The sequence below is a fragment of the Globicephala melas genome, chromosome 3, assembly GCF_963455315.2.
Source record: "Globicephala melas chromosome 3, mGloMel1.2, whole genome shotgun sequence".
NCBI lineage: Eukaryota > Metazoa > Chordata > Mammalia > Artiodactyla > Delphinidae > Globicephala > Globicephala melas.
In genome coordinates, this window is record NC_083316.1 from 61355735 (window position 1) to 61381482 (window position 25748).

Sequence of the window (25748 nt, forward strand, 5' to 3'; positions counted from 1 at the left end):
TAGAGTAGTTTTTTTTTTTTTTTTAGAATGTATTGAATTTTTTTTTAAGAAGATGTTGGGAGTAGGAGTTTATTAATTAATTAATTTATTTTTGCTGCGTTGGGTCTTCGTTTCTTTGTGAGGGCTTTCTCTAGTGTGGCAAGCGGGGGCCACTCTTCATCGCAGTGCGCAGGCCTCTCACTATCGTGTCCTCTCTTGTTGCGGAGCACAGGCTCCAGACGCGCAGGCTCAGTAGTTGTGGCTCACGGGCCTAGTTGCTCCGTGGCATGTGGGATCCTCCCAGACCAGGGCTCGAAACCGTGTCCCCTGCATTAGCAGGAAGAATCTCAACCACTGCGCCACGAGGGAAGCCCTAGAGTAGTTTTCTCCTTATTAAAAATTCTACCAGAAGCAACAAATAACCTACAAGGGAATCCCCATAAGGTTGTCAGCTGATTTTTCAGCAGAAACTTTGCAGGCCAGAAGGGAATGGCAGGACATATTTAAAGTGATGAAAGGGAAAAACTTACAACCAAGATTACTCTACCCAGCAAGGATCTCATTCAGAATCCGCGGAGAAATCAAAAGCTTTACAGACAAGCAAAAGCTAAGAGAATTCAGAAACATCATTACAACACATGCTAAAGGAGCTTCCTCAGGCGGGAAACACAAGAAAAGAAAAAGACCTACAAAAACAAACCCAATACAATTAAGAAAATGGTAATAGGAACATACATATCTATAATTATCTTAAATGTAAATGGATTAAATGCTCCAACCAAAAGACACAGACTGACTGAATGGATACAAAAACAAGACCTGTATATATGCTGTCTACAAGAGACAAACTTCAGACGTAGGGACACATACAGAATGAAAGTGAGGGGATGGAAAAAGATATTCCATGCAAATAGGAATCAAAAGAAAGCTGGAGTAGCAATACTCATATCAGACAAGACAGACTTTAAAATAAAGACTATTACAAGAGACAAGGAAGGACACTACATAATGATCAAGGGATCAATCCGAGAAGAATATAAAACAATTGTAAATATCTATGCACCTAACATAGGAGCACCTCAATACATAACGCAAATATTAACAGCCATAAAAGGAGAAATCGACAGCAGCACAATAACAGTGGGGGACTTTAACACCCCACTTACACCAATGGACAGATCATCCAAAATGAAAATAAAAAAGGAAACACAAGCTTTAAATGACACAACAGACCAAACAGACTTAATTGGTATTTATAGGACATTCCACCCGAAAGTGGCAGAATACACTTTCTTCTCAAGTGCTCACGGAACATTCTCCAGGGTAGATCACATCTTGGGTCACAAATCAAGCCTCCTTAAAGTAAGAAAATTGAAATTGTAGCAAGCAACTTTTCCGACCACAATGCTACGAGATTAGAAATCAATTACAGGAAAAAAACTGTAAAAATACAAACACATGGCAGCTAAACAATATGTTACTAAATAACCAAGAGATCACTGAAGAAATCAAAGAGGAAGTCAAAAAATACCTAGACACAAATGACAATGAAAACACGATGACCCAAAGCCTATGGGACGCAGCAAAAGTCATTCTAAGATGGAAGTTTATAGCAATACAATCCTACCTCAAAGAAACAAGAAACATCTCAAATGAACAACCTAATGTTAAACCTAAAGCAACTAGAGAAAGAAGAAAAAACAAAACCCAAAGTCAGTAGGAGGAAAGAAATCATAAAAGATCAGAGCAGAAATAAATGAAACAGAAACAAAGAAAACAATGGTAATAATCAATAAAACTAGAAGCTGGTTCTTTGAGAAGATAAACAAAATTATAAACCTTTAGCCAGACCCATCAAAAATAAAAGGGAGAGGACTCAAATCAGTAACATTAGAAATGAAAAAGGAGAAGTCACAACTGACACCATAGAAATACAAAGGATCATGACTACTACAAGCAACTATATCCCAATAAAATGGACAACCTGGATGAGATGGACAAATTCTTAGAAAAGTACAACCTTTCAAGGCTGGATCAAGAAGAAATAGAAAATGTGAACAGATCAACTGCAAGTAATGAAATTGAAACTGTGATTAAAATCTTCCAACAAACAGAAGTCCAGGACCAGATGGCTTCACAGGTGAACTCTATCAAACATTCAGAGAACAGCTAACACCCATACTTCTCAAACTCTTCCAAAGAATTGCTGAGGATGGAACACTCTCAAACTCATTCTACGAGGCTACCATCACCCTGATACCAAAACCAGACAAAGATATCACAAAAAAAGAAAATTACACGCCAATATCACTGATGAATATAGATGCAAAAATCCTCAACAAAATACTAGTAAACAGAATCCAACAACACATTAAAAGGATCATACACCATGATCAAGTGGGATTTATTCCAGGGATGCAAGGATTCTTCAATATATGCAAATCAATCAATGTGATACACCATATTAACAAATGGAAGAATAAAAACCATACAATCATCTCAAGAGATGTAGAAAAAGCTTTTGACAAAATTCAACAGTTTTATGACAAAAACTCTCCAGAAAGTGGGCATAGAGGGAAACTACCTCAACATAATAAAGGCCATATACGACAAACCCACAGCAAACATCATTCTCAATGGTGAAAAACTGAAAGCATTTCCTCTAAGATCAGGAACAAGACAAGGATGTCCACTCTCGCCACTATTATTCAACAGAGTTTTGGAAGTCCTAGCCACAACAATCAGAGAAGAAAAAGAAATAAAAGGAATACAAATTGGAAAAGAAGAAGTAAAACTGTCACTGTTTGGAGATGATATAATACTATATATAGATAGTCCTAAAGATGTCACCAGAAAATTATTAGAGCTAATCAATGAATTTGGTAAAGTTGCAGGATACAAAATTAATGCACAGAAATCTCTTGCATTCCCATACACTAGGAACGAAAGATCAGAAAGAGAAATTAAGGAAACAATCCCATTCACCATTGCAACAAAAAGAATACCTAGGAATAAACCTACCTAAGGAGGTAAAAGCCCTGTACTCAGAAAACTATAAGACACTGATGAAAGAAATCAAAGATGACAGAAACAGATGGAGAGAAATACCATGTTCTTGGATTGGAAGAATCAGTATTGTGAAAATGACTATACTACCCAAAGCAATCTATAGGTTCAATGCAATCCCTATCAAACTACCAATGGCATTTTTTTACAGAGCTAGAAGAAAAAATCCAAAAATTTGTATGGAGACACAAAAGACCCCGAATAGCCAAAGCAATCTCGAGGGGAAAAAAATGGAGCTGGAGGAATCAGACTCCCTGACTTCAGACTATACTGCAAAGCTATAGTAATCAAGACAATAAGGTACTGGCACAAAAACAAAAATATAGATCAGTGGAACAGGATAGAGAGCCCAGAGATAAACCCACACACCTATGGTCACCTAATCTATGACAAAGGAGGCAAAAATATAGAATGCAGAAAAGACAGCCTCGTCAGTAAGTGGTGCTGGGGAAACTGGAGAGCTACATGTAGAAGAATGAAATTAGAACACTTCCTAACACCATACACAAAAATAAACTCAAAATGGATTAGAGACCTAAATGTAAGACCAGACACTATAAAACTCTTACAGGAAAACACAGGCAGAACACTCTTTGACATAAATCACAGCAACATCTTTTTTGACCCACCTCCTAAAGTAATGAAAATTAAAACAAAAATAAAGAAATGGGACCTAATGAAACTTAAAAGCTTTTGCACAGCTAAGGAAACCATAAACAAGATGAAAAGACAACCCTTAGAATGGGAGAAAATATCTGCAAACGAAGCAACTGACAAAGGATTAATCTCCAAAATGTACAAGCAGCTCATAAGCTCAATATCAAAAAAACAAACAACCCAATCCAAAAATGGGCAAAGACCTAAACAGACATTTCTCCAAAGAAGATATACAGATTGTCCACAAACACATGAAAAGATGCTCAACATCACTAATCATTAGAGAAATGCAAATCAAAACTATAATGAGGTATCACCTCACACCAGTCAGAATGGCCATCACCAAAAAATCTACGAACAATAAATGCTGGAGAAGGTGTGGAGAAAAGGGAACCCTCAAACATTGTTGGTGGGAATATAAATTGATACAGCCACTACGGAAAACAGCATGGAGTTTCCTTAAAAAACTAAAAACAGAACTATCATATGACCCAACAATACCACTACTGGGCATATACCCAGAGAAAACCATAATTCAAAAAAACACATACATGCCAATGTTCATAGCAGCACTATTTACAATAGCCAGGACATGGAAGCAACCTAAATGTCCATCAACAGAGGAACAGATAAAGAAGATGTGGTACATATATATAATGGAATATTACTCAGCCACAAAAAGGAATGAAATGGGGTCATTTGTAGAGACGTGGATGGACCTAGAGAGTGTCATACAGAGTGAGTCAGTAAGTCAGAAAGAGTAAAGCAATTATTGTATAATAACGCATATATGTGGAATCTAGAAAAATGGTATAGATGATCTTATATTCAAAGCAGAAATAGAGACACAGACGTGGAGAACAAACGTACGGATACCAAGGGGGAAAGGGGTGGGGTGGGAGGGATTGGGAGACTGGGATTGACACATATACACTACTGATGGGAACATACTGTATAGCACAGAGAACTCTACCTAATGCACTGTGGTAAGCTAAATGGGAGGGAAGTCCAAAAGGGAGGGGATAATAACTGTATGTGTATGGCTGATTCATTTTGTTGTGCACTGAAGGCTAACACAACATTGTAAAGCAACCATACTCCAATAAAAATTACTTTAGGGCTTCCCTGGTGGCGCAGTGGTTGAGAGTCTGTCTGCCAATGCAGGGGACATGGGTTCGTGCCCCGGTCCGGGAAGATCCCACATGCCGCGGAGCGGCTGGGCCCGTGAGCCATGGCTGCTGAGCCTGCGCGTCCGGAGCCTGTGCTCCGCAACAGGAGAGGCCACAACAGTGAGAGGCCCACGTACCGCAAAAAAAAAAAAATTAAAAATGCAAAAATGAAAAAAATATTAAAAAACAATAAAAATTCTACCAGGATGTGGCCTTTTTGCTAGTTGTTCACATTCACTCTGTTTGGCCTCTGATGGATCCTTTCAATCTGAAGGTGTGTACATTTCTTTTGCTTGGGAAAATTTTCTCCTATAATTTATTTAATTATTTCTTTTCTCCATTGTCTCTTTTCTTTCCTTCTAGATCTTCTATTAGATGAATTGATTCTTTTATTTTTAAAGAGGAAGCATCATTTTTTAAAAAATTAATTAATTAATTAACTTCTGGCTGCATTGGGTCTTTGTTGCTGCATGCGGGCTTTCTCTAGTTGTGGTGAGCAGGGGCTACTCTTCATTAAGGTACGTGGGCTTCTCATTGTGATGGCTTCTCTTGTTGTGGAGCATGGGCTCTAGGCACAGGGGCTTCAGTATTTGTGGCACACAGGCTAAGTAGTTGTGGCTTGCGGGCTCTGGAGCGCAGGCTCAGTAGTTGTGGTGCACGGGCTTAGTTGCTCTGTGGCATGTGGGATCCTCCCGGTCCAGGGATTGAACCCGTGTCCCCTGCACTGGCAGGCGGATTATTAACCATTGCGCCACCAGGGAAGTCCCAGATGAACTGATTCTTTTAACTTTTTTTTTCATATTTTCCATCTTTGTCTTTTTGTCTTCTATTCTAGTTGATTACATTGACTCCCTCTTATGGAACACTAAATCAGGCTTCAGCTGTGTCCAGTCTATCATCCACCTACTGAGTCCTTTTGGCTTTTTATGTTTTTAGATCTCCAAGAATATATTTTAAATTGTCTAATTACTCCTTCTCAAATAAGCAGTATATTCTTTTTTTGTTTTCGTTTTATGGATTTTATAGCTTTAATAGGATAGTAAGCACAGCAGCGACAATCACTTGTCAATATTTACTATAGACCGTGTATCTTTCTAACTTTTTTTTTTTTTTTTTTTTTTTTTTTTTGCGGTACGCGGGCCTCTCACTGTTGTAGCCTCTCCCGTTGTGGAGCACAGGCTCCGGACGCGCAGTCTCAGCTGCCATGGCTCACGGGCCTAGCTGCTCCGCGGCATGTGGGATCTTCCCGGACCGGGGCACGAACCCGTGTCCCCTGCATCGGCAGGCGAACTCTCAACCACTCCGCCACCAGGGAAGCCCAGCAGTAAATTCTTGTTTTACAGATATAGTTCTCTTGAATCAGATATTAGTTGTAATTTTTAAAGGTATCTCTTTTCTTTCTCAAATTGCTCCCTTCACAATTGGTAAGTCTTTGTAAGTCATTTTGAGCTTTCCCTTTCAAATTGAGGCTTTCCCTCAAAAGTCTGGTCATCCTAAGCTGTCTGTTTATATTTATAATGAAGGACCAGGTTAATTAACAAACAAAGCAAGTTCTGATGCATATTAGCTATAAGATTTTGGGCAAGTTTTCTTCCTGTGCCTTAGTTTACTCACCTCTAAATTGGAATAATAATAATACTCACCTCATAGGCATGTGTTGAGAATTAAGTAAACTAACACACACAATGCAGTGTTTAGAACAGTGCCTAGCACACAGCTACTGCTTGATACATGTTAGTGAGTGTTATTTCTATGGGTCTCCTCTCCCCTGGTGGGCTGGCTGGAGTTTTCTTAAGTGGGTGAGACATGACTGGTTATGGTTATGAAGTTGGGAGGCAGGCAGGCAATGGCCTTATCTCTTCACCAACAGATGTAAGATTGGCTTTACCCTCGTGGTAGGCGACTTGAGAATATCATTCTCTTGGGTAGAACTGCATTTCATCTCATCTCTGACCATCCGGCCTCCTTCCTATAAACTCAACCCCCACTGTTCTCTTAGGGCACATCCTCACCAAAAGTCCTTCCCAGGCAAGTAGTTGTTCACGTTCTTTACAGGGTAATTTTTAGGTCTCTGATTAAATGTGTATGCTGCCTGCTGCTAGGGGCAAGGTTGGGGAAGTGCAGGTTGGAAGTCATTCTTTAATTCCCTAATACTGTCTTACCCTAACTTTTCTTTTTGCTAGTTCACTTTGTTTGATATTCTGCCAGACTTGTTCTTACCATTATAGTAGTTTTCTCCCATGAGTGTTTTGTTCTGTGGTTTTTATTTTCTCTGTTATTGTTTATCTGCTCCCATTTGCTTTCTAACTGGCAATAATTCTTCATAATTTCTGGTCAGCTAATAGCACTCTTTCTCTTTTTAGTGCTCATTTTCTATTAAAGAATGTATTTTCTGTCTTTTTAATGGATTTCGGGCAAAAAGAGGGGCGGATGTTCGTGCTCAGTCCTCTAACTTGAGCCAAGCCATATAATTTTTCATACTAGTTAATACATTAATATCTGCTAATCACAAGGATGAGACCTGTTTATGTACTGCATCTACTTTTAGAGAGATACATTTATGTATATTATACATATTTTCAATCTCAATAAATTTAATCAAGGACTTGATTTGATGACCATTTAAAATGCAAAGCAAAAAAAGAGACATTAATACTTATCAAGTGTCCATATAACTACATAGTCACATATAATAGCTTTATCTATATATGCATCATATAACTATAATAACACAGAGAATTAATCTAGAAGCTAAAGTAGGATCATTTTACTCTGGTTCCTTTTCTTTTAATAAATAGAAGTGTACCTGAAAGGCTCACAGTCCATGTTCTCAGCATTTCTGAAGGCTTCCTATCAAATATGCTCTTATTACCCATAATTTTATGTATTGATTTGTATAATGTATTTTGAGGAAAAAATTCAATATCGGCCATTCTTGCTTTTTTTTCCTTTTTATTGAACTACCAAAACTAATACAGCTCATCACTAAGGAAAAAGTGCTATTTACTATGCAAAAGGCACAGTCAGTGACTGGCATCTAAGACCAATTGATCAACCCATTACCACTATCTCCCTACCCCCACTAGCACTACTATGAATCTATTGATTTAAACACTGTCGATCGGTTTCCATTTTCTGATTTTGGGCAGGTCAATTAAGAAAGTGAGTAATTGTGATTACACTGCTTCAGGATCAATTACAGTTGATGCAAGACAAAGTGTTCTTTTTGGAACACACACAAAAATAATTTTTGATTTAGTGTGCATATGTCCTTAATAAAAATCTAAAATATATAAATAATTTATACCTTCACAACAGAAAAACAGATTAGTGTAAATGCTTATAATAGCTAAGGCTATTTTCTATCTAAAATAAATTCATCATTTTCCTAAAATTAGTTTAAGAGAAACTGAGAAAAAACTGTTTATATACACTTCCCAACATAAGATAAAAATCAAACATTACCTAAATATTTATCCTAAAGGGACTTAGTTAATTGTGAAAGACAAGACGCAAATCTTGTGTAATGGACTAAAGAGAAAATCTTTGTAATGAAAAAACCTTTTTTAAAACCCTTCATTGCATAGAAATATAAAAGGTTTTTTATACAAATTGAAAAGAAAGAAGAATTTTTTTAGTTCTTAATCTTGCCCTAACTTAGTGCATAAGCTTTGTCATTGGACTCACATTGTCGAAATCATTAAAATGAATATACCTCTGGTGTTGGAGGTAAATCTATTTAGAATGATGTTACTCATAGTCTTGTGCTCAGTAATATCGATCTGTGTTGTTTGTCTAATAGAAAAATAATAAACAATTACTAGGCAATGTGGGGAAAAGTAATCAGTTTTTATATATCACTAATATAGTAGACCTCCCAAAACATAAAGGTGATGATCTGCATAAAATCAATGTGTTATGCTACATTGCTTATATTCATCATTGCAGGTTCTCAGCAATAAATGGTATAATATTAGGCCTGAATTACTGGTAAACTGAAAAGGTATATGAAAAAGAAAGGTTCACTATATTCAACCTATAAACTTATTTAAAAGTGACTATTTCCTAAACCTGGAGATTTTTATCATAAAAAATTCTGTTAGAAGCTAGCTAAAATTTAGATAAATAAAATGCCTCAATTCTTTTCAGAATAAGAACAACTTCAAATCAAAATAACACATCATATCTTAGATCAGAAAAATACAAAAGAAATGAGTTCAAAGATAATTCTTAAAGATGCATGAATATAGCTTTGCATTAGTTTGCTAACAGTTTCTGGATTTCATCAGAAATGTATAAACATTATATAAAACAATAACAATGATAAAACACAATTCTAGAAAAGCTCTTTTGAATAGTATTCACCTATGAAACCTTTGCCAACTGATAAATGTTCTCTTTTGAATTTTATCAAAAGCAGTTTGTAAATTAAAGTAAAAATCTATGAAAAATCTATGAGTTTTTGGTACTGACAGAATCAATAATTCTCCACTTAAGAGGCTCGAGGTAACATATAAAATGTTTCAAAAGATATCTTCTCTGGGCTAGCCAACAATATTATTAAAGTTTTTAATTTCTCCTGAGTTTTCCTCATGAATTTTATCATAAATTTTCCACAAGCACAGAGATAAGCATAAAAAAAAAATTTAGCAGTAGCTTCTTACTTTAGCCAACAAACTGTGAAGTTCAACCACATATGGTAGACTGTAATGGCTATCTGTGTAACAAATACTAAAAACATATATTGCACATAATTTGTCCATGGCAGTCTAAACATTACCAAAGAAAAGCATGTTTGTGTAAATGTTTCGTCTCTCAAAGAAAAAGCTGCTGAAAGCCTTGATTTTAATCTGCTATTGTTTATAGTAATATGAAATATAGATGAACAATTGAACTTACCACAACTGGAAACTGGCAGTCTGAGTGGAATCACAAAAGTCAATACCCATTGAAACAGTAATGGATCCCTCAGGCTCAAGAGATTCTAGGAGATAAGACAATTTAGACATGGAAACACAGAGGATGTGAAAAAGACTAAACACTAAAATCTTATGTAATGTTTGTAGTTTGGTTAAAACAGTCAAATTTAATGATGGCTTGTAAGAATAATTTCAAACTAAGAGTATTAAAGCAAATTATAAAGTAATTTCACTTGAAGCCTCTTTTTCACAACTTAATTCTGTCCATACTTCAATGAACACATTATATCTATTTGTTTCAGAAATACACCTCATCCTGAGAAATTTCATGTTTTACAATATTGTCTTTATAGGCATTGAAGGTGAGAAGGAAATAAATGTTTTCCTGTTTGGAACAACTGTAACAGACTCTGGGTGCTTTTAAGAGATTGTGTACTTGAAACTATGGAATATTTACTCTAGATATAAAAAGTAAATTTTCAACAATGTTCTAAATTTCCACTGGGGGAAAAATCCAAAATTTAAAACATGCAAATTAAAGCAACACTGGAAGAAGAAATTAATTTGTTGTCCTCAGATATTAACCAAGACAACTGGCATTATAGGAACCCCAAACAATAAGTCTAACTGCATTAGTCAAAAAATTACTGGAAGAAAATTTAGTAGCAGATTAGATTATCTTGAAAAAAAATAAATAATAAAGTGACATTTCATAGATTTGTAATTTCTGAAGCTTCATCTATCAACTAATCAAGTGTGGGAAATAACTCTTTCAATATACAATACTGGTGTTTTTTCAGTTGATAATGATAAAACTCAAGATAAACAATAACACCATTTTATTCTGCTTATGATTCCAGAGTCAAAGTGTAATGCTGTGCATTAGAATAATGAGGGATCTTAAACATATACCTATTAAGTATAAATATTTATGTATATTTATTATATTTAAATAGAAACCATTCACTTTTGATTTCTACTTTGCTTAAAGTCTCTAGTGTAACTGCAGTTGTATTGCACAGTAGCTTTATATTTAGTTTTATCTCTTCTGCATATATATTATTAGATGTAGTTATATTTTAGCAAGCACATACTAATCCAGTAGACTGTGATTATTCTAGGGCTTATTGATAGGTATAATTTGCCATTTAATGCTAACCATTACAGAAATGATGGTATGGATAGAACAAAAGAACAATTCAATAAGCTTAAGATACTAAATATTTTTATATCTCAAAAGCTCAGTGAAGATTAGGCATTATAAGAAGGTATTTGTTTGATGCTGATTTTTAAAGTGTTATTGGTTTGCTTGCTAATTTATTAGTTGGTTTGCTGATTCCAGTTTGAATTTAATTTGTTTATAAACCTAACATTTACCAGGATGGCATGTTAAGTACCAGAAGACTTGCTACCTAATCTTCGGCAAACAAGCTTTATTGTAAATTACCATAATAATAGTTTTCTTGCATTTCTCCTAAAGCTACACCTTATCAGTTCATAGTTTTGTCAGTCACATTGCTCAAAACTATTCTTCAGTGAATCCTTGATGTTTTCTTCTGTGCCACAGATGTACTGGGGTTTGGTCTTATTTGCAGCTGACACCACATTGGTAGTAGATGCTGTCATCTCCAAAGCATGATGGCATTCGGAACTTAGATCTCTCTACATCACGTATCCCCATATTTCATTCGACAAAGTGACGGTTCTCAAGATGCCTTGATGATGGCACTGTCTGACACAGTTTTGTAACTTCCTCAGTCTTAAGATAATTAACTGTGAGCTTAGTGCCATACTAATTCTGAAGGATAGTTCATGATCAATGGTATGTTTTATTATATGAATGCTTCAAGAGCAAAATGATCAGCATAAAATTATTCATATAATAGATTTTTATATTTGAAGCTTACTACATTGGAAAAGTTTATTCAGTCGGGTGTCTGTAGTTGAATACTGCTTCTGGATCATTGCAATATACATGAGAGGGTTATGCAGAAATGGCTGAAAAACACTGGCTCTATTACACTGCACCATTAATAATGAAAAATTAAATCACACAAGATGCCATCTACTTTGATGTGACAGTTGTACAGTAACTAGTGAAATCTTAGCTGAACTCAAACTTGTCAATTGTTAACATAAAGTCACTGAATATAGTGCAGAGACCCTAAGGCTACTCTTTGAGTGAGTGAGTGAGTGAGTGAGTGAGTGAGTGTGTGTGTGTGTGTGTTTTAAACCTCTTGTGTACATGTGCCTGATCTCTTTGGGAAAAAATGGCACTTTATTCCTAATATTCTTGCAAGGAACCCAGTTTCATGCAAAATCCTGACAAAAGTCATCTCATATTATAGAGAAAAAAGAGAACAGATTGGTGACAAATAAGAAAGCCGCCGGACTCCTTAACATATGCATATGTACTTATTAAATAAAACAAATATCTTACTTCCCTTATTTCACAAAAAATGAAATGCAGTATTTGTTCTTTGTTGCATTCCTATGATTTTTTTTGGACTAATTAAGATATTTCATACTCTGAACTCTACTGTTACCTATTGACGAAAGAGACTAAGTGGTATTACATACAAATTACTGCATGGGAAAGAATTCTGTATCTTGAGGGTATTCAATAAATGGCAACAGAACAAACGAAACACTACAAAAACTTTGCCCAAGAAAAGAAAAGGAAAGAAAGCCTATTACTAGTACTGAGGCAATGGCATATATCGATATTTTATTTTGGTGTTAAGGCCATATTATGAAATTTATTATACTTATTTCTTCTATTCTACATAGGCCAACAAAAGGTCAACTCATCAACTCATTATGCCAGCTCAAAGAAATGATAACACTGTTCTACTGTTTTAACCTTTGGATAACATTTTCAACCTTCAGACAATGCATATATCAGCTGCGTGACACTTTTTAAACTAAATTAATTTTTTAACTAGGTAAAAAAAGCTGGATTTCAAGCAGTAAAAAAGAATACAAATTGGGATATTCTTTAATTCCTTAGCAATATACTAACTTCATAAAATAATTCAATAAAAATCAGGCACTATAGTCTTTAAATAGTGTGTCTTAATTACCAAATTATTTTTCAAAGAGGGTATTACATGGGTTCTGAAATCAACTTACTTTAACTCTACTTCTCTCTACTTTGGTTGCTTATAAAAGTCTATCATATTTCATCTACTAGGAATTTTTTTTTCTTTGTGGAAAAATATAACACAAGAATGACTTCTTTACTGAATGACTCATGAAAATGATAGGAGAGAATTCAACAATGTGAAAGAGCTCACTCAGGCAAAGAGGGAGAAAAAACAGAATAGCTATATGATAGACAATAATGAATAAAGGCAGAGTTACCCGGTCAAAAGGCTTTTGCTCACCTAAAGTATTATAAAAAGGAACTACCTGGAGCCTTTTGATGGTAATATTTCAAGGATTCAGTGACAGAAACCTTATATTACTTTTAATTAAGATTTTGCCTGAAGCTTCTCCCAACTAAACTGTAGGACTGCCTCCACTTACACAAAACAAAAAGAGAGATAGACATTCTAATTATTATACTATTTTAAACTCAAAGTTAGCCATACAATTGTTACACTTAATTTTTAAAAGGTGTATTTTTTGTAAAACACTTAAAAAAGGGAAGGGGATGACAGCTGGAGAGACAGTGTGATATAACGGGCACTGAGGTAGCCTGGAAAGCACATGCTACGTGGTAGGGGCAGCCGGCTTGGCATCGGCTGGTTGTGCTGCATGCAGGTGGGAATAAAGCACCTGTACCGCCATAATCTTGTGCTTTATCCATGAACAGTGAGATTTCTTGGTTTGTCCTTTAATGTAAAAAAAAATACTGATTTTTAAATGGTGGCAACAGATTAAAAAAACATGATGTGTAAAAATACCAGTAACATACTGTGGGCTATTCTACCTTCTATGTATGGAAAGGAAGACAAACAGAATAGTACATACCCTCTCAGTCTTTGCTCCCTTCACTTTTCAATCTATGGAATATGAAGGGAAACGGGGAAGGAGAGATATGGAAGGTACAATACCCAAAAGCCAGACTAAAATCATGCAGGAAGTGAAGCTGACCAGAAAGAGAGGTGGGGGAAGGTGATACAGATAGGAAAAACGGGAGGAAATTGTGATTCTCCAGACACAGTCTTTCGTTAGTACTGGTATTACCACTGCTGGCACCTAATTCACTAAGGGGAAAGACATGTATTTATCTTACAAGATAAATTCGGTTTAAAAAGGAAAAACTTATATACACTGAGTTTGCTAATAGTCAATAAAATAATATGCATTCTACTTTAAAATGAACATATTTAATTATCAAATGCAGTTAAAGTTTTAAATGAGAATTACTACTTACCTATTGGATTAAAAACATGCATTTGCATGCCCACAGGAAGTTTCTTTTCCCCTATGTGGATATTTTCTACCTTCCAATCAGTGGTATTATTCAATGTTATTTGCACAGAGACCATATTATCACCAAAAACGCAAGGCTGTCTTGGAAAGAAATAATGGGCAGCTAGTCCTTTTCCACTCATCCGATGAAGCAGCACATGAGTTTTCACCGGTACAAAGACAGGAGTACTGACCTATTGCACAATGGAAAAAGGAAAAAAAAAAAAAGAATTAGTGAATATAGTTATTAATTCTTAAAAATATACAAAAATTCATAACACTTAACTCCTGTTTTCCCTAAAGTATTAATCACAATAATAGACATTAGTAGGATATCACACACATAGATATGAAGTCAGAAATTATATAAAAATGTAAAGTAAATGCCTTCGAAACAGTATTAAAATTCTTCTGTACTCTGCAGGCATATATTAAACTATTTTGACAATCTATATCTAAAAAGAAGAGAATAATCTTAGTTATATAAATATATTCAATTTTTTTAGAGTTTATAAATGTTTTTGTTTTCTTCTTAGGTACACTATATTTGGACATTTTGCCAATTTTCTTATTAGTTTTAATAATTTGTCATTTGATTTTCTTGGGCTTTCAAAGTATAAGATATTATAATCTGTCTATAACGAACATCTTATACTTTCATTTCCAATCCTGACTGCTTTAACTTTTTTCACCCTGAATTTCTTTCACTGTAAACTGAAGACTATGACCTCCTTTTTAAGGTGGTTCTTCCTTTGCTTTAATGATTAAAAAGCTCTTCCCTACCTCAAAATCAGATAACTATTCACTTACATTTTCTTCTAGAGCTTTCATGGTTCTAATTTTTTAATTCATGAGGAACTGATTTAGGTATATTTACTCTATATTTAATTATTTTTCTCCAAATACTTAACAAATCATCTGTACATGATTTAATGATTAGCTCTTCCTCAATGGTCTATAAATGCAGATACTCTAATTATTTAGTTGGAGACGTTTTTGAACCTTGATGGAGCTGTTAAAACAGTCCCACACTGTTTTATTTCTTATAGCCCTACAATGTGATTCAATTGTTTGGCAAAACAAAGCGTTGCTTATTCCTCCACCCACCCCCGCCAATATTTTCTCGGCTAATCATCTGTTTATGCTTCCACTGAACCTTAGACTCTTAGTTAAATTCAACTGTGGGTGGAATCAGAGGCAGCATATTAAGTGAAGAAACACAGCCTTTCTAAAATCATATGGTGGCTATCTTTCCATTCAAAGTCAAAGTATTGCATGTGGCTTGACCTGACGTGGGCAAGCTTTAAAAAAAAAAAAAAAATCAATTTGTGATTAAACAGGCCTAATCAAGAATTTTTCCTAACAAGTGTACTCTCCCAAACTAGGTTTTCTATTATAATTGTGAGAGTACATATTAACCTGTTCAACATGCTCACTATGCCACTGACATCTGATGACAAAAAACTTAATAATAATTTAAAACTCATCAACAAAAATCCAAGAGTTAAATATCATATACACAGAATGATAAAGTTGGAGAGAGGCACGTGTAGAGCACCATGAGAAAAGCAGAACAAAAGCAGGAGTCTGGATTACAGGCAGCCAGGAATTAGCACTCTAGATATAAGGTTCTTTGAAGGTATGCCTTAAGTCATTTAAGAGCTATCAGCTTGTCTTAGTTGGTTAACTGATTTTCTCAATCTAACCCTGGGACACGTGGCCCAAATATTTGTTTTTTTCTACTTTGTCTCAAAATTCTGCACCTTTATTATAATAGTTAAAACAATGCTAAGGAATGTGCAAAGGAAGAAAAACAGTGTATTTCTCTCCACACATTCTTTCCACACTCAACCAAGTTCAAGAAGCACTTTTAACTTCTAAAAAAGGTCCTCCCTAACAATCTTCAAAGCTTATCTATGAGAGTGCAAAGAGACCTATGTTTTCTTTCACAATAAATACCTCATAAAGGCACTCTGGGGTAATAATATACACTTTTTTTAACTACAGAAAGGGGCTGACTGAAAATGTTTGATTGCTTTTTTTAACCTATTTTCTAAGTTCATACAAGTCATATTTAGCGAACCTCCTCCACTCTCTAAACTACATAGGTGATATTTTGTTCAATAAAACCAGTAGGTTTCATAAATACTTCATCAATTTCCATATGTAATACAATTAATCCTGACAAGAGAGCAAGATTTTAGTTCAACATTTTGTACATCAGATTACTTACTTATATTCCATATACATGATCTGTGGCTGCTTATATTCTAAGATGCTAAATGTCATGAATGGCTTTTACTTCACAATTTATAAATAACAATTATTTTATTAAATGTTAAAAAAAAACAGGTAAAAAGTAAATTAATTAGTGAATGACCTAGACTGGGGCTGTGAAAATGAGGGTTTAAGAAAGGAGGCAGATACTTAAGTTTGAACAAAACAAATCATCTTGGGTAGGAGACAGCAAACTACAGCCCATAAGCCAAATACCACCTGCTGCTTGTTTTATAAAGTCTTATTGGAACATGGCCATTCTGTTCTTTGACATATTGTGGGTGGTTGCTTTTTGGCTCTACAATGAAAGAGACGAGTAGTTGCAATGCCTAACATATTTACTATCTGGACCCTTTACAGAAAAAGGTGGCTGACCCCTGATCTAAGGGCATACATGTTACATTCTTCCTTCTCCCCTCCCCTTCTCTTGTTGTCCTGAGAAACAGTTCTCCATGGATCTCTCACAGTTCTGTACATCTTCTAAGCAAAGGTATTAACAACTTTGTTCCTGAAAATCTTTTCAAGGATGTACAGCAAGCAGTCTTTGGAAATGGGTTAAGGGCCTCCCTCTGGGGCAAAGGTTGGACAGGTCTGCCAACAGACCCTTATGAAAGGTTGCGATCTTCTATGCTAAGGATCCTCTCCTCTAAAGCAACCCACTGCATATGCAGTCATTACCTAGCCTTCATTGCGTCACCCTGTGAAAATTGGGGCTCAGAGAAGTGGCAAGAATGATGTTACCCTGGCTTCTGCTACTGCTGTGAGTAACAAACTGTCCTTTGTCTTTGACACAGGAGTCTGGTGTCTTCTACCAGTACCCATGAAATTGTCTCAGGCTAACTTGTTAGCCTGAAAGTGAGGTAACATCTCATACCCTGCACAGTTCTTTGATACCTACTTTTCTGTTTTTTTGGTCATCTGACAATTCCCAGATCCACTTACTCCAAAGATCTAAATTAACGTTGAGTAGGAGTATCATGTACAGCTGTGCAGTGGTAACTGACTGTGGATAAGATCTAAAAACCTAGCTTACATTCAAGGGTGCCTTTATGGAATGTGCACAATGGCACCACCAGGGTTAGCATGCTTTGCTAATGAGAAGTCTTCTTGACAAAGAAGCTACTTTTTTTTTTTCACTTTCCTTTAAGTTGATGTTATGACCTGGCTAATTGTTTCTATGAGGTTCTGATGTATCATGATGTGTTCTGATGGCTGACAACAAAGTATCAAGTAAATTTTATGAAAGACACTGAGGAATCAAGAGTTCAATGTTTCAGGGTAGCTTTTATCTGGTTCAAGACTAAGTGCTGGTATTTTGAAGGAGCTTTCTCCCCAGTGTTCTACCCTGTAGTGGTTATATATGGGATTGTCTGCTCAACACATCTACCATCTTCTAGGAATGTTGCCACATTCAGTTCTCAGTGGAGCTGGCATGTTCTTATGCCACCTCATGATCTGACCACATTAACTGGTTCAGGAATGGGCACCTGGCCCAATGAGTTCCTTTCCTAGGATTTTTGGATTTGGGACTTAGGAAGTTGAGCCAGTCTCTCTCAAGTGGCTAAAATTCTGAGATTTAAAACTGTAATGTCTGTGGCCACATTTCCTGCCATATTGCTCAGTAAGAAATAAACAAAGAACAGGTGAGAGACAGAGTTCTGCTGGTATCTTTGGTTTGGATGGTTCTTGAAGCTGACATATTCCTACCCTTCCTGAAGCTTGGTTTTCTGTGAAATACTCTAGCATTCCTTCCTGAAACTTCCCTTTTTTTTTTTTCCCTTAAGCTAGTTCAAATTCGGTTTCTATCATTTAACTCCCCCAACTCAACTACTAATCACAATTAGTCAGATTTCAGGACACTAACTGGGAAACTGGGGAATAAACTCATAATGGGATAAGGCGCTTTCTTGCTCCTTTTCCTAAAGCCCTGGTAGATATGTTATGGTGAGACTCAGGCATGGCATCTGATTAGGTTGAGCCATATGAATCTACCAACTCTGTACATCAAAGACTTGAATTACAGCAAAGGAAATAAAAGCAAAAATAAACAAATGGGACCTAATTAAACTTAAAAGCTTTTGCACAACAAAGGAAACTGTCAACAAAACGAAAAGACAATCTACTGGACAGGAGAAAATATTTGCAAATGATATGATCGATAAGGGGTTAATATCCAAAATATATAAACAGCTCATACAACTCAACATCAAAAAAACAAACAACCCAATTAAAAACTGGGCAGAAGAACTGAATAGACATATCTCCAAAGAAGAAATACAGATGGCTAACAGGCACATGGAAAGATGCTCAACATCATTAATTATCAGAGAAATGCTAATTAAAACCAAAATGAGATATCACCTCACAACTGTCAGAATGGCTATCTTCAAATAGAACACAAATAACAAATATTGGCGAAGGATGTAGAGAAAAGGGAACCCTCCTACACTGTTGGTGGGAATGTAAATTGGTGAAAAACAGTATGGAGGTTTCTCAAACAACTAAAAATAGAACTACCATATGACCCAGCAATTCCACTCCTGGGTACATATCCAAAAAAACCGAAAACACTAATTTGAAAAAAATACATGCACTTCAATGTTCATAGCAACATTATTTACAATAGCCAAAATACAGAAGCAACCTAAGTGTCAATCAACAGATGAATGGATAAAGATGACGTGATATATATATGTACAATGGCATACTACTCAGCCATAAAAAGAACAAAAATTTTGCCGTTTGCAACAACATGGATGGACTTGGAAGGTATTATGCTAACTGAAATAAGTCAAACAAAGAAAGATAAATACTGTATGATATCACTTGTATATGGAATCTAAAAAATAAAATACACTAGTGAATACAACAAAAGGAGCAGACTCACAGATATAGAGAACAAACTAGTGGTAACCAGTGGTGAGAGGGAAGGGGGAGGGGAAAGATGGGAGTAGGGGATTAAAAGGTACAAACTACTATGTATAAAATAAATAAGCTACAAGGATATATTACATAACACAGGGAATACAGCCAATATTTTATAATAACTATAAATGGAGTATAACCTTTAAAAAGTATGATTTATTATGTTGTTCATCTGAAACTTACATAATATTGTACATCAACTATACCTCAACAAGTAAAGAGAAGGAAAAAAAAGTGGAATTAGCAATTCTTATGGTTCAACTTGCTTTGGTTCAAGGCTACTTAGTCCTACCTTCATTAAGAAAGAGGAATCTTATTTATTATGTTTATTATCTGTCTCTCCCTTTATTCCCCGCTTTTATGTTCAATTTACAAAACATAATTTTACCTATTTTCAGAACTCAAAGCATAATTTTTCTACTTTAAATGATTATAGAGATTTTCAGATAATATACCACTAGTGTTGGTCATAACTATACTTTACTTGATGCTGAGTGCTCAATTATAACACTGTTCCTAAAAATACTACAGTCTTTCAAGGAGCTTACTGTGATAAGCGGAGATTATCAATATTAATACTTGTTGGTTTTAGGATATGACTTGACTAGAAATTTTCTACTGTATATAATTGGACACAAATGAAAAATACCGTATTTCTTAATAATTAGAAGGACTTCTATGATCCAAACACTATTTCTTATAGTATCTAGTTCAGGTAAAAGCATTATTTCCCATTAAATATTAAAACTTATATAAATAGGATAGTATGAAAGACAATATTTGAAAACAATGGTTTTGATTTAATTATTTAACTACTAATGTTCAAAGAATTAAAAATTTAGCTGCATTATAAGCAAATGATATGGGTTATCCTCACGATTCCTGAAGAGGTAATTAGTTCACTAAATATAATAACTCTAAAATAAAAAGCCTTCTTCTAGAGTTAACAGAACAAAAAGCATCGAGTTAACAGTGAGAGAATCCTCTACAAATCTTTACACAGCATATGTTTAAATAATAAAAGTCATTTGTGTACCTTTAGATGGTTTATGAAAATAACCAATCAATTTTGCAGACACAACATTATTTCTAAAGGGAATCTATGTGACTCATGATGCCTGTAGATACACAGAGACAAACCACACATATTTTATCAGTTTATTACAGTAAGCAAATAAGCGTGGAATGAGAGTGCACATAACTGTCTACTTAGCGCTTACTGAAACATTTATAAGAGCTGTTATCTCCCTAATAACAGACAGACAGCGTGCAATTTTAGAGAGGAGAAAAGCTTCATATTTTTTAACACTTCACTAAAAAGTAACCGAAGAGTGTAAAATGAAAAATACTCTGTGCAGTAAGCTGGTAATGGACCATATTATCAACTCAAGTTAGATTTATAGGATACAAACTAGTCACTAATAGTTATTTTATGACATAGCATGTCTGCTTTTTTTGAGATTATTAAGATTAAAGTTGTAAAACTTCTTTTGAACATAGCTGTTCAAAATGACTGAATTATAAAATTTAAATGAGAACTGAAAATAAAACATGGATTACCAAATGCCTAAAAATAAACCTTGTTCAACATCTGCATTACTATTTCAGAGATGACACTTCCATGTAAAGCTTTATGAAAACAATATCTTCTAGTCTGTTTTGCTTTAATCCACATTCAGACACTTAATCATTTTTAAGTATTATCAATCTATTCTGTTTTTGGACTCCAAAAATACGAAGATCTGCAGTATATAAACTGCTCTCTTTGTACCTAGTTTTGTTTGGCTTATTTTACAGCAGTATCTATTTAGATATATAATTTATAAAAAATGACCAGACTGTAAACAGAGATACAGTTTCATCTTTAAAATTAGCACTTTTTAAACCAGTGTAAATCTCAACTGGTAAGAACTGTAATGCAGAAAGCTACAGTATTGTCTTATTCACCCAGTAAACTGTAGAAAGTGAGCCTATTTTATCTTTAATCTACAGTATTGGGTCTAGTACCTAGTACAGGATTTAAAAAAGCAAAGGGAAAATCTGCTTAACTGTTAGCTAGAACTATAAACATAACATTCAAAGAAGTATATTTCATTTTTCCATCGAATATTACTTTAAATAAATGGTTTATACTTCTAAAGATAACTTCCTCCTTATATATGTATATTTAGGTATTCTAGAAAGTAACTGTGTTCCTTGCTCCTATTTTATTTTAGTCATCAGTATATACAACGAAAAACGTGAGACTTTTCACCTCTTATTTTGGTAATAAATAAAAATGTATTTACAGAAAGATCTGAGTAATTATCAACAAACATTTAATGAGAACCTTACTTCACACATGGTATTAAGCAGGCTACAGCAAACTTGGCCTATGGATCAAACCCAGTCCACTGCCTGTTTTTGTATAGTCTGTGAGCTAAGAATGGTTGTTACATTTTTAAATGGTTGAAAAAAATAAAAAGAAAACTAACATTTTTGTGACACTAAAATTATAAGACATTCTAATTCAATGTCCACAAACACAGTTTCATTGGAACGCAGCCACATTCATCCATTTCTGCATGACCTCTGGCTGTTTTACCACAATGGCAGAGTTGAGTGGCTGTGCTCTGCAAAGCTAAAAATATTTACTATCTGGCCCTTTACAAAATGTTTGCTGACCCCCATAGAGGATGTATTCAATTTCCATTGGTGTTGAGATGAGGAGGAAATTACTTTATAATAATACCCTATCCTTTCCCCTCCCCAAAGGTAAACCTGTAAGTCTCACTGTCGACATACTACTTTTTATAAATCTGAAATCCAGAGTGATGTGTATATACTTTTATTTACCACTTTCATAGAAAAATAGTTCCTGAACTATGGATGTAGATACGTTCTACTATTCTTAGATATGTTCTACTATTTTTTTTCATATTTCCTTTCTGACTTTTGGTTTAAGGGTGCTAATAAAAACAAAACAATCTGGTTTCCAAAGTGTTTAGCAGAAAGGTTCCAATAATTGGTTACAAGAAATTTCGTCAGAACCGGAACAGTTTATATAAGCACAAACAATTATGTGTTGTGTTATTTGATAGATGTGATAATCATTTGATCTTTAGTTATACTGCTTTCTCACTGACAATATCAGTATCATATACAAAAGAAAATGTTAGTGTTCCCTTCCTTTGGAACCAAGCTCAGAACCTTGGCATTATCTTTGACATTCTTATTTCCCTCCTACAATTACTTGAGGAGTTTGATGTCTCTTGTATTCATTTTCTTCTTTTCTGTTGTCTACCACCAGCTTAGTTCAAGTCATCAATGACACTTAAGACATTAAAACATTTTTAAAAATTTTAAATTGCAAAAGAAGTGCATGCTTATTGAAAACAATTTCAAACAGTATGGAAATACAAGTAAAATTCCCTCAGGTTTAACCATAATTAACAGTTTGGTGTCCCTCCCTATCTTTTGCTCCCCTTTTATTTCTGCTTGCCCATTCAAATTGGCCTCCCTGTCTCTAGATTCTTTCCACTCCAATCCGTACCACAGGCTCTTGTAAACATAGTTCTCTTAAAAGTGTACCTCCCTTATACGCTCAGTGAGGAGGGGTAGAAAGTGCTGAGCTTTGAAGCCAGACAGATGAGCTGAACCTCTGGCTCTGCAACTTACTAATCCTATGACACTAAAAAAGTCACTCATGCTTTAGAGACCTCAATTTTCACATCTGTGAAGTGGGGAAACTACGACCTATCTTTTAGGGTTGTTGTAGATCTAGGCTAAATATAAAAAAATCTAGAGGAGTGAAGGGCCTGAAGATGTTAACGTGACAGGCACAAGTACGGGAGTGAGACATGATTTCAGAGTTGAAATGAAAGATTATGTGGTTGAAATTCAGTACAGGTCAGTTATTGGTACTGAACAGATCAAGAGGCTGTGAGGTTACATATTGCACAGGTTGAAAATATGTACAGTGAGACGTCCCAGGATGATGGTGGGCTGATGAGATTATGTGGAAGATGCCAAGATCTTCACTGAATGTGGGTAAATGATTAAGAGATCCCAAGATGAGAATGACAAGGAAAGGAAAAGGGTATAGGAAGATGGAATGGGCCTCATATGAGGAAGGAACATGAGGATGAAAAGGCAATGGCCTAGATGAAACATCTGGGAGCTTCATACAAACCATCTTGCTGGTAATAATGATTTCGTCAAAGAATTCTAGAGAATTGTGAGTGAGGTCATGATGAAAATATTTGTTATGGGACAGCAAGATCCAAAGGGAGATTCTCAGAGGAAAGCCAGGCTACATAATAGTACTTTATAAAAGTATGTGAGGGGATTGGTAGTTGTTCCACACATTTCACAATGGGGCCACAGCATCTAAAAACCAGCCATGCTGCTTGCACTTAAATGAACTGTAACTTAGGAGACAGAGGGATATGGATCTCATCTAGATGAAGCTCTAGAGGAAGAAAAAGAAGTATGTCTTAGTTGACGTACAAATTGGAAAGGCAGTTTTATTACTGCTACTTTAATTTTAAATAACAGGGCTCTCCAGGGATGCTTTCTTTGAATCTGACAAAGAAGGAAAGGATCCTTTCTACATCACAGATGTCAGTTAGACAAACCATACATTGCTGTGGAATTCCTGACATAGGGTAAGTTTGGGGAAATGGGTCCTCTGAGACTACAGAGCTAGCGTGCACACTCGCTTACACGCTCTCTCACACCCACACACACGTATATTTACACATACATATATATATATATATATTTTTTTTTTTTTCTTTTCCTGATCTGTGCATAAATATTTTAAATTCTCCAGTGAGGAGGTAGGGATGGTAGAACACCTTGATTTACTACACAGGAACCTCTGAGTCTTTGGAGTCCACGTCTTTGGCAGCAAAACCTCTGATGACCGGGCTTTATTTTCAGTAGAGTCACCTGACTAGGAATTTTTCTGGATCAATACCTAGGACTGGGGCCTAGGTGCTTGTACTCTTGCACTGGTCCATGTGTTCTCAGGCTATCCCTATATTTGGCATATGAAACATCTTTCTTCAGAAGCAAGAAAGGCTATGGCTTCCCTCTTGTCAGGTAGAGTTAGTGCTGGCAGTGGTAAGTAAGAAAACATTAAATTTTAAGTTAGAAGACCTTCAAGTGATTGATGAGAAGAAAATTATTTAACTTCTTTGAGCATGAATTCGTAAAATAAAGAGTAAAACTACTTAATTTGTAGGATCGTTTTTATAAGGATTCAGTGAGATACTTCATATGAAAGTGTTTTGTGGATGAAAGTACTCTTCTTTAATTGTCATTAAAGACAATGTTTATTGGCATAAGGGAAAAACACTGGCAGAACTAAGATCAGAATTGAACATTTTTAAGTGTCATTTCTGTCAAGTAATAATCTACAATTTCTTTTCCAATAAACACAAAGTATTCCTTATGATAAAGGAAAATAAAGGTCAGTCACGCAAGCTAGTGGGGAGATTGTTTCCTCTTTTTCAGAGAACTACAGGAAGTGGGAAGAACCAGCATTTATTACTTCTTTCCAAAGATTAATGATAACCGAGGAAACCTTTTTGAATATGACCTTAATTATGAATCAGTAGCCTTAGTCACCAGAATAACCTTCAAAAGAAAATCAATAAAATGAGATCAGATTTTTAAATTATCAGTTATTTAATAAACTAGATATCTAAAAGTGGATTTCAAGTGAGAATTTCATAAGCACACATCATTTATGATGTGATGAGGAATCTCAAGATAAGTCTGAATGTCCTAACATCATAGGAAGACTACTATGCTTTGAGGTATTTTATACTTCTTTACTTCATCAGGATTACAGTATTAAAGAACTCCTACCATCTATATATCTACCTTCAGTACTGAAATTATAGAATCCCACTTTTATACTAATTATAGGGAATTAACTCTTACTGTTTGGACATGTTGAAAAGAGCAATGAAGAATATCACTAAAAACAATGTAACAAAGGTAACCAGAGGCAGCTGGATGGGGCACTAGATCAAACGTCAGGAGCCCTGGGTTATGGTTTCAACTCAGTCATATATTAGTAGTGAGAACTTAGCTAAATCACAGCCTCACTTAGCTTCTGTTTTTCTCCTCTGTAAAATGGGGCTAATTATACACATCCTGTCTGCTTCACTGAGTTGTTTTGAGGACAAAATGAGACTGTATATGTGAAATTGATTTTTAAACTGTTCAATAAAAGGCATTATTGGGATTATTAGTAAATTGAGTTTCCTGTCAACATTAAAACATCAATCTGTCAGATAACATACGGTCCTGAGGTTAAAAGTACATATCAAAAAGCTGAATCACC

At 35.1% G+C, this 25748-nt stretch overlaps 1 protein-coding gene across 4 annotated transcripts in view; it reads right to left on the reverse strand.

Annotated features, from left to right (window-relative positions):
- Positions 1-25748, reverse strand: part of AP3B1 (adaptor related protein complex 3 subunit beta 1) — a 275059-nt gene that overhangs the window by 26110 nt on the left and 223201 nt on the right. For all 4 annotated transcript variants that reach the window (XR_009563389.1, XR_009563390.2, XM_030846347.2 and 1 more), the window contains exons 23-24: positions 14172-14403; positions 9771-9855 (exon numbers count right to left, since the gene is read on the reverse strand). Coding sequence is in view for 2 of the 4 variants with exons in the window: in XM_030846347.2 (XP_030702207.1) it covers positions 9771-9855; positions 14172-14403 (317 nt within the window). In the remaining 2 variants the exon portion in view is untranslated. The remainder of the gene's footprint in view (positions 1-9770; positions 9856-14171; positions 14404-25748) is intronic.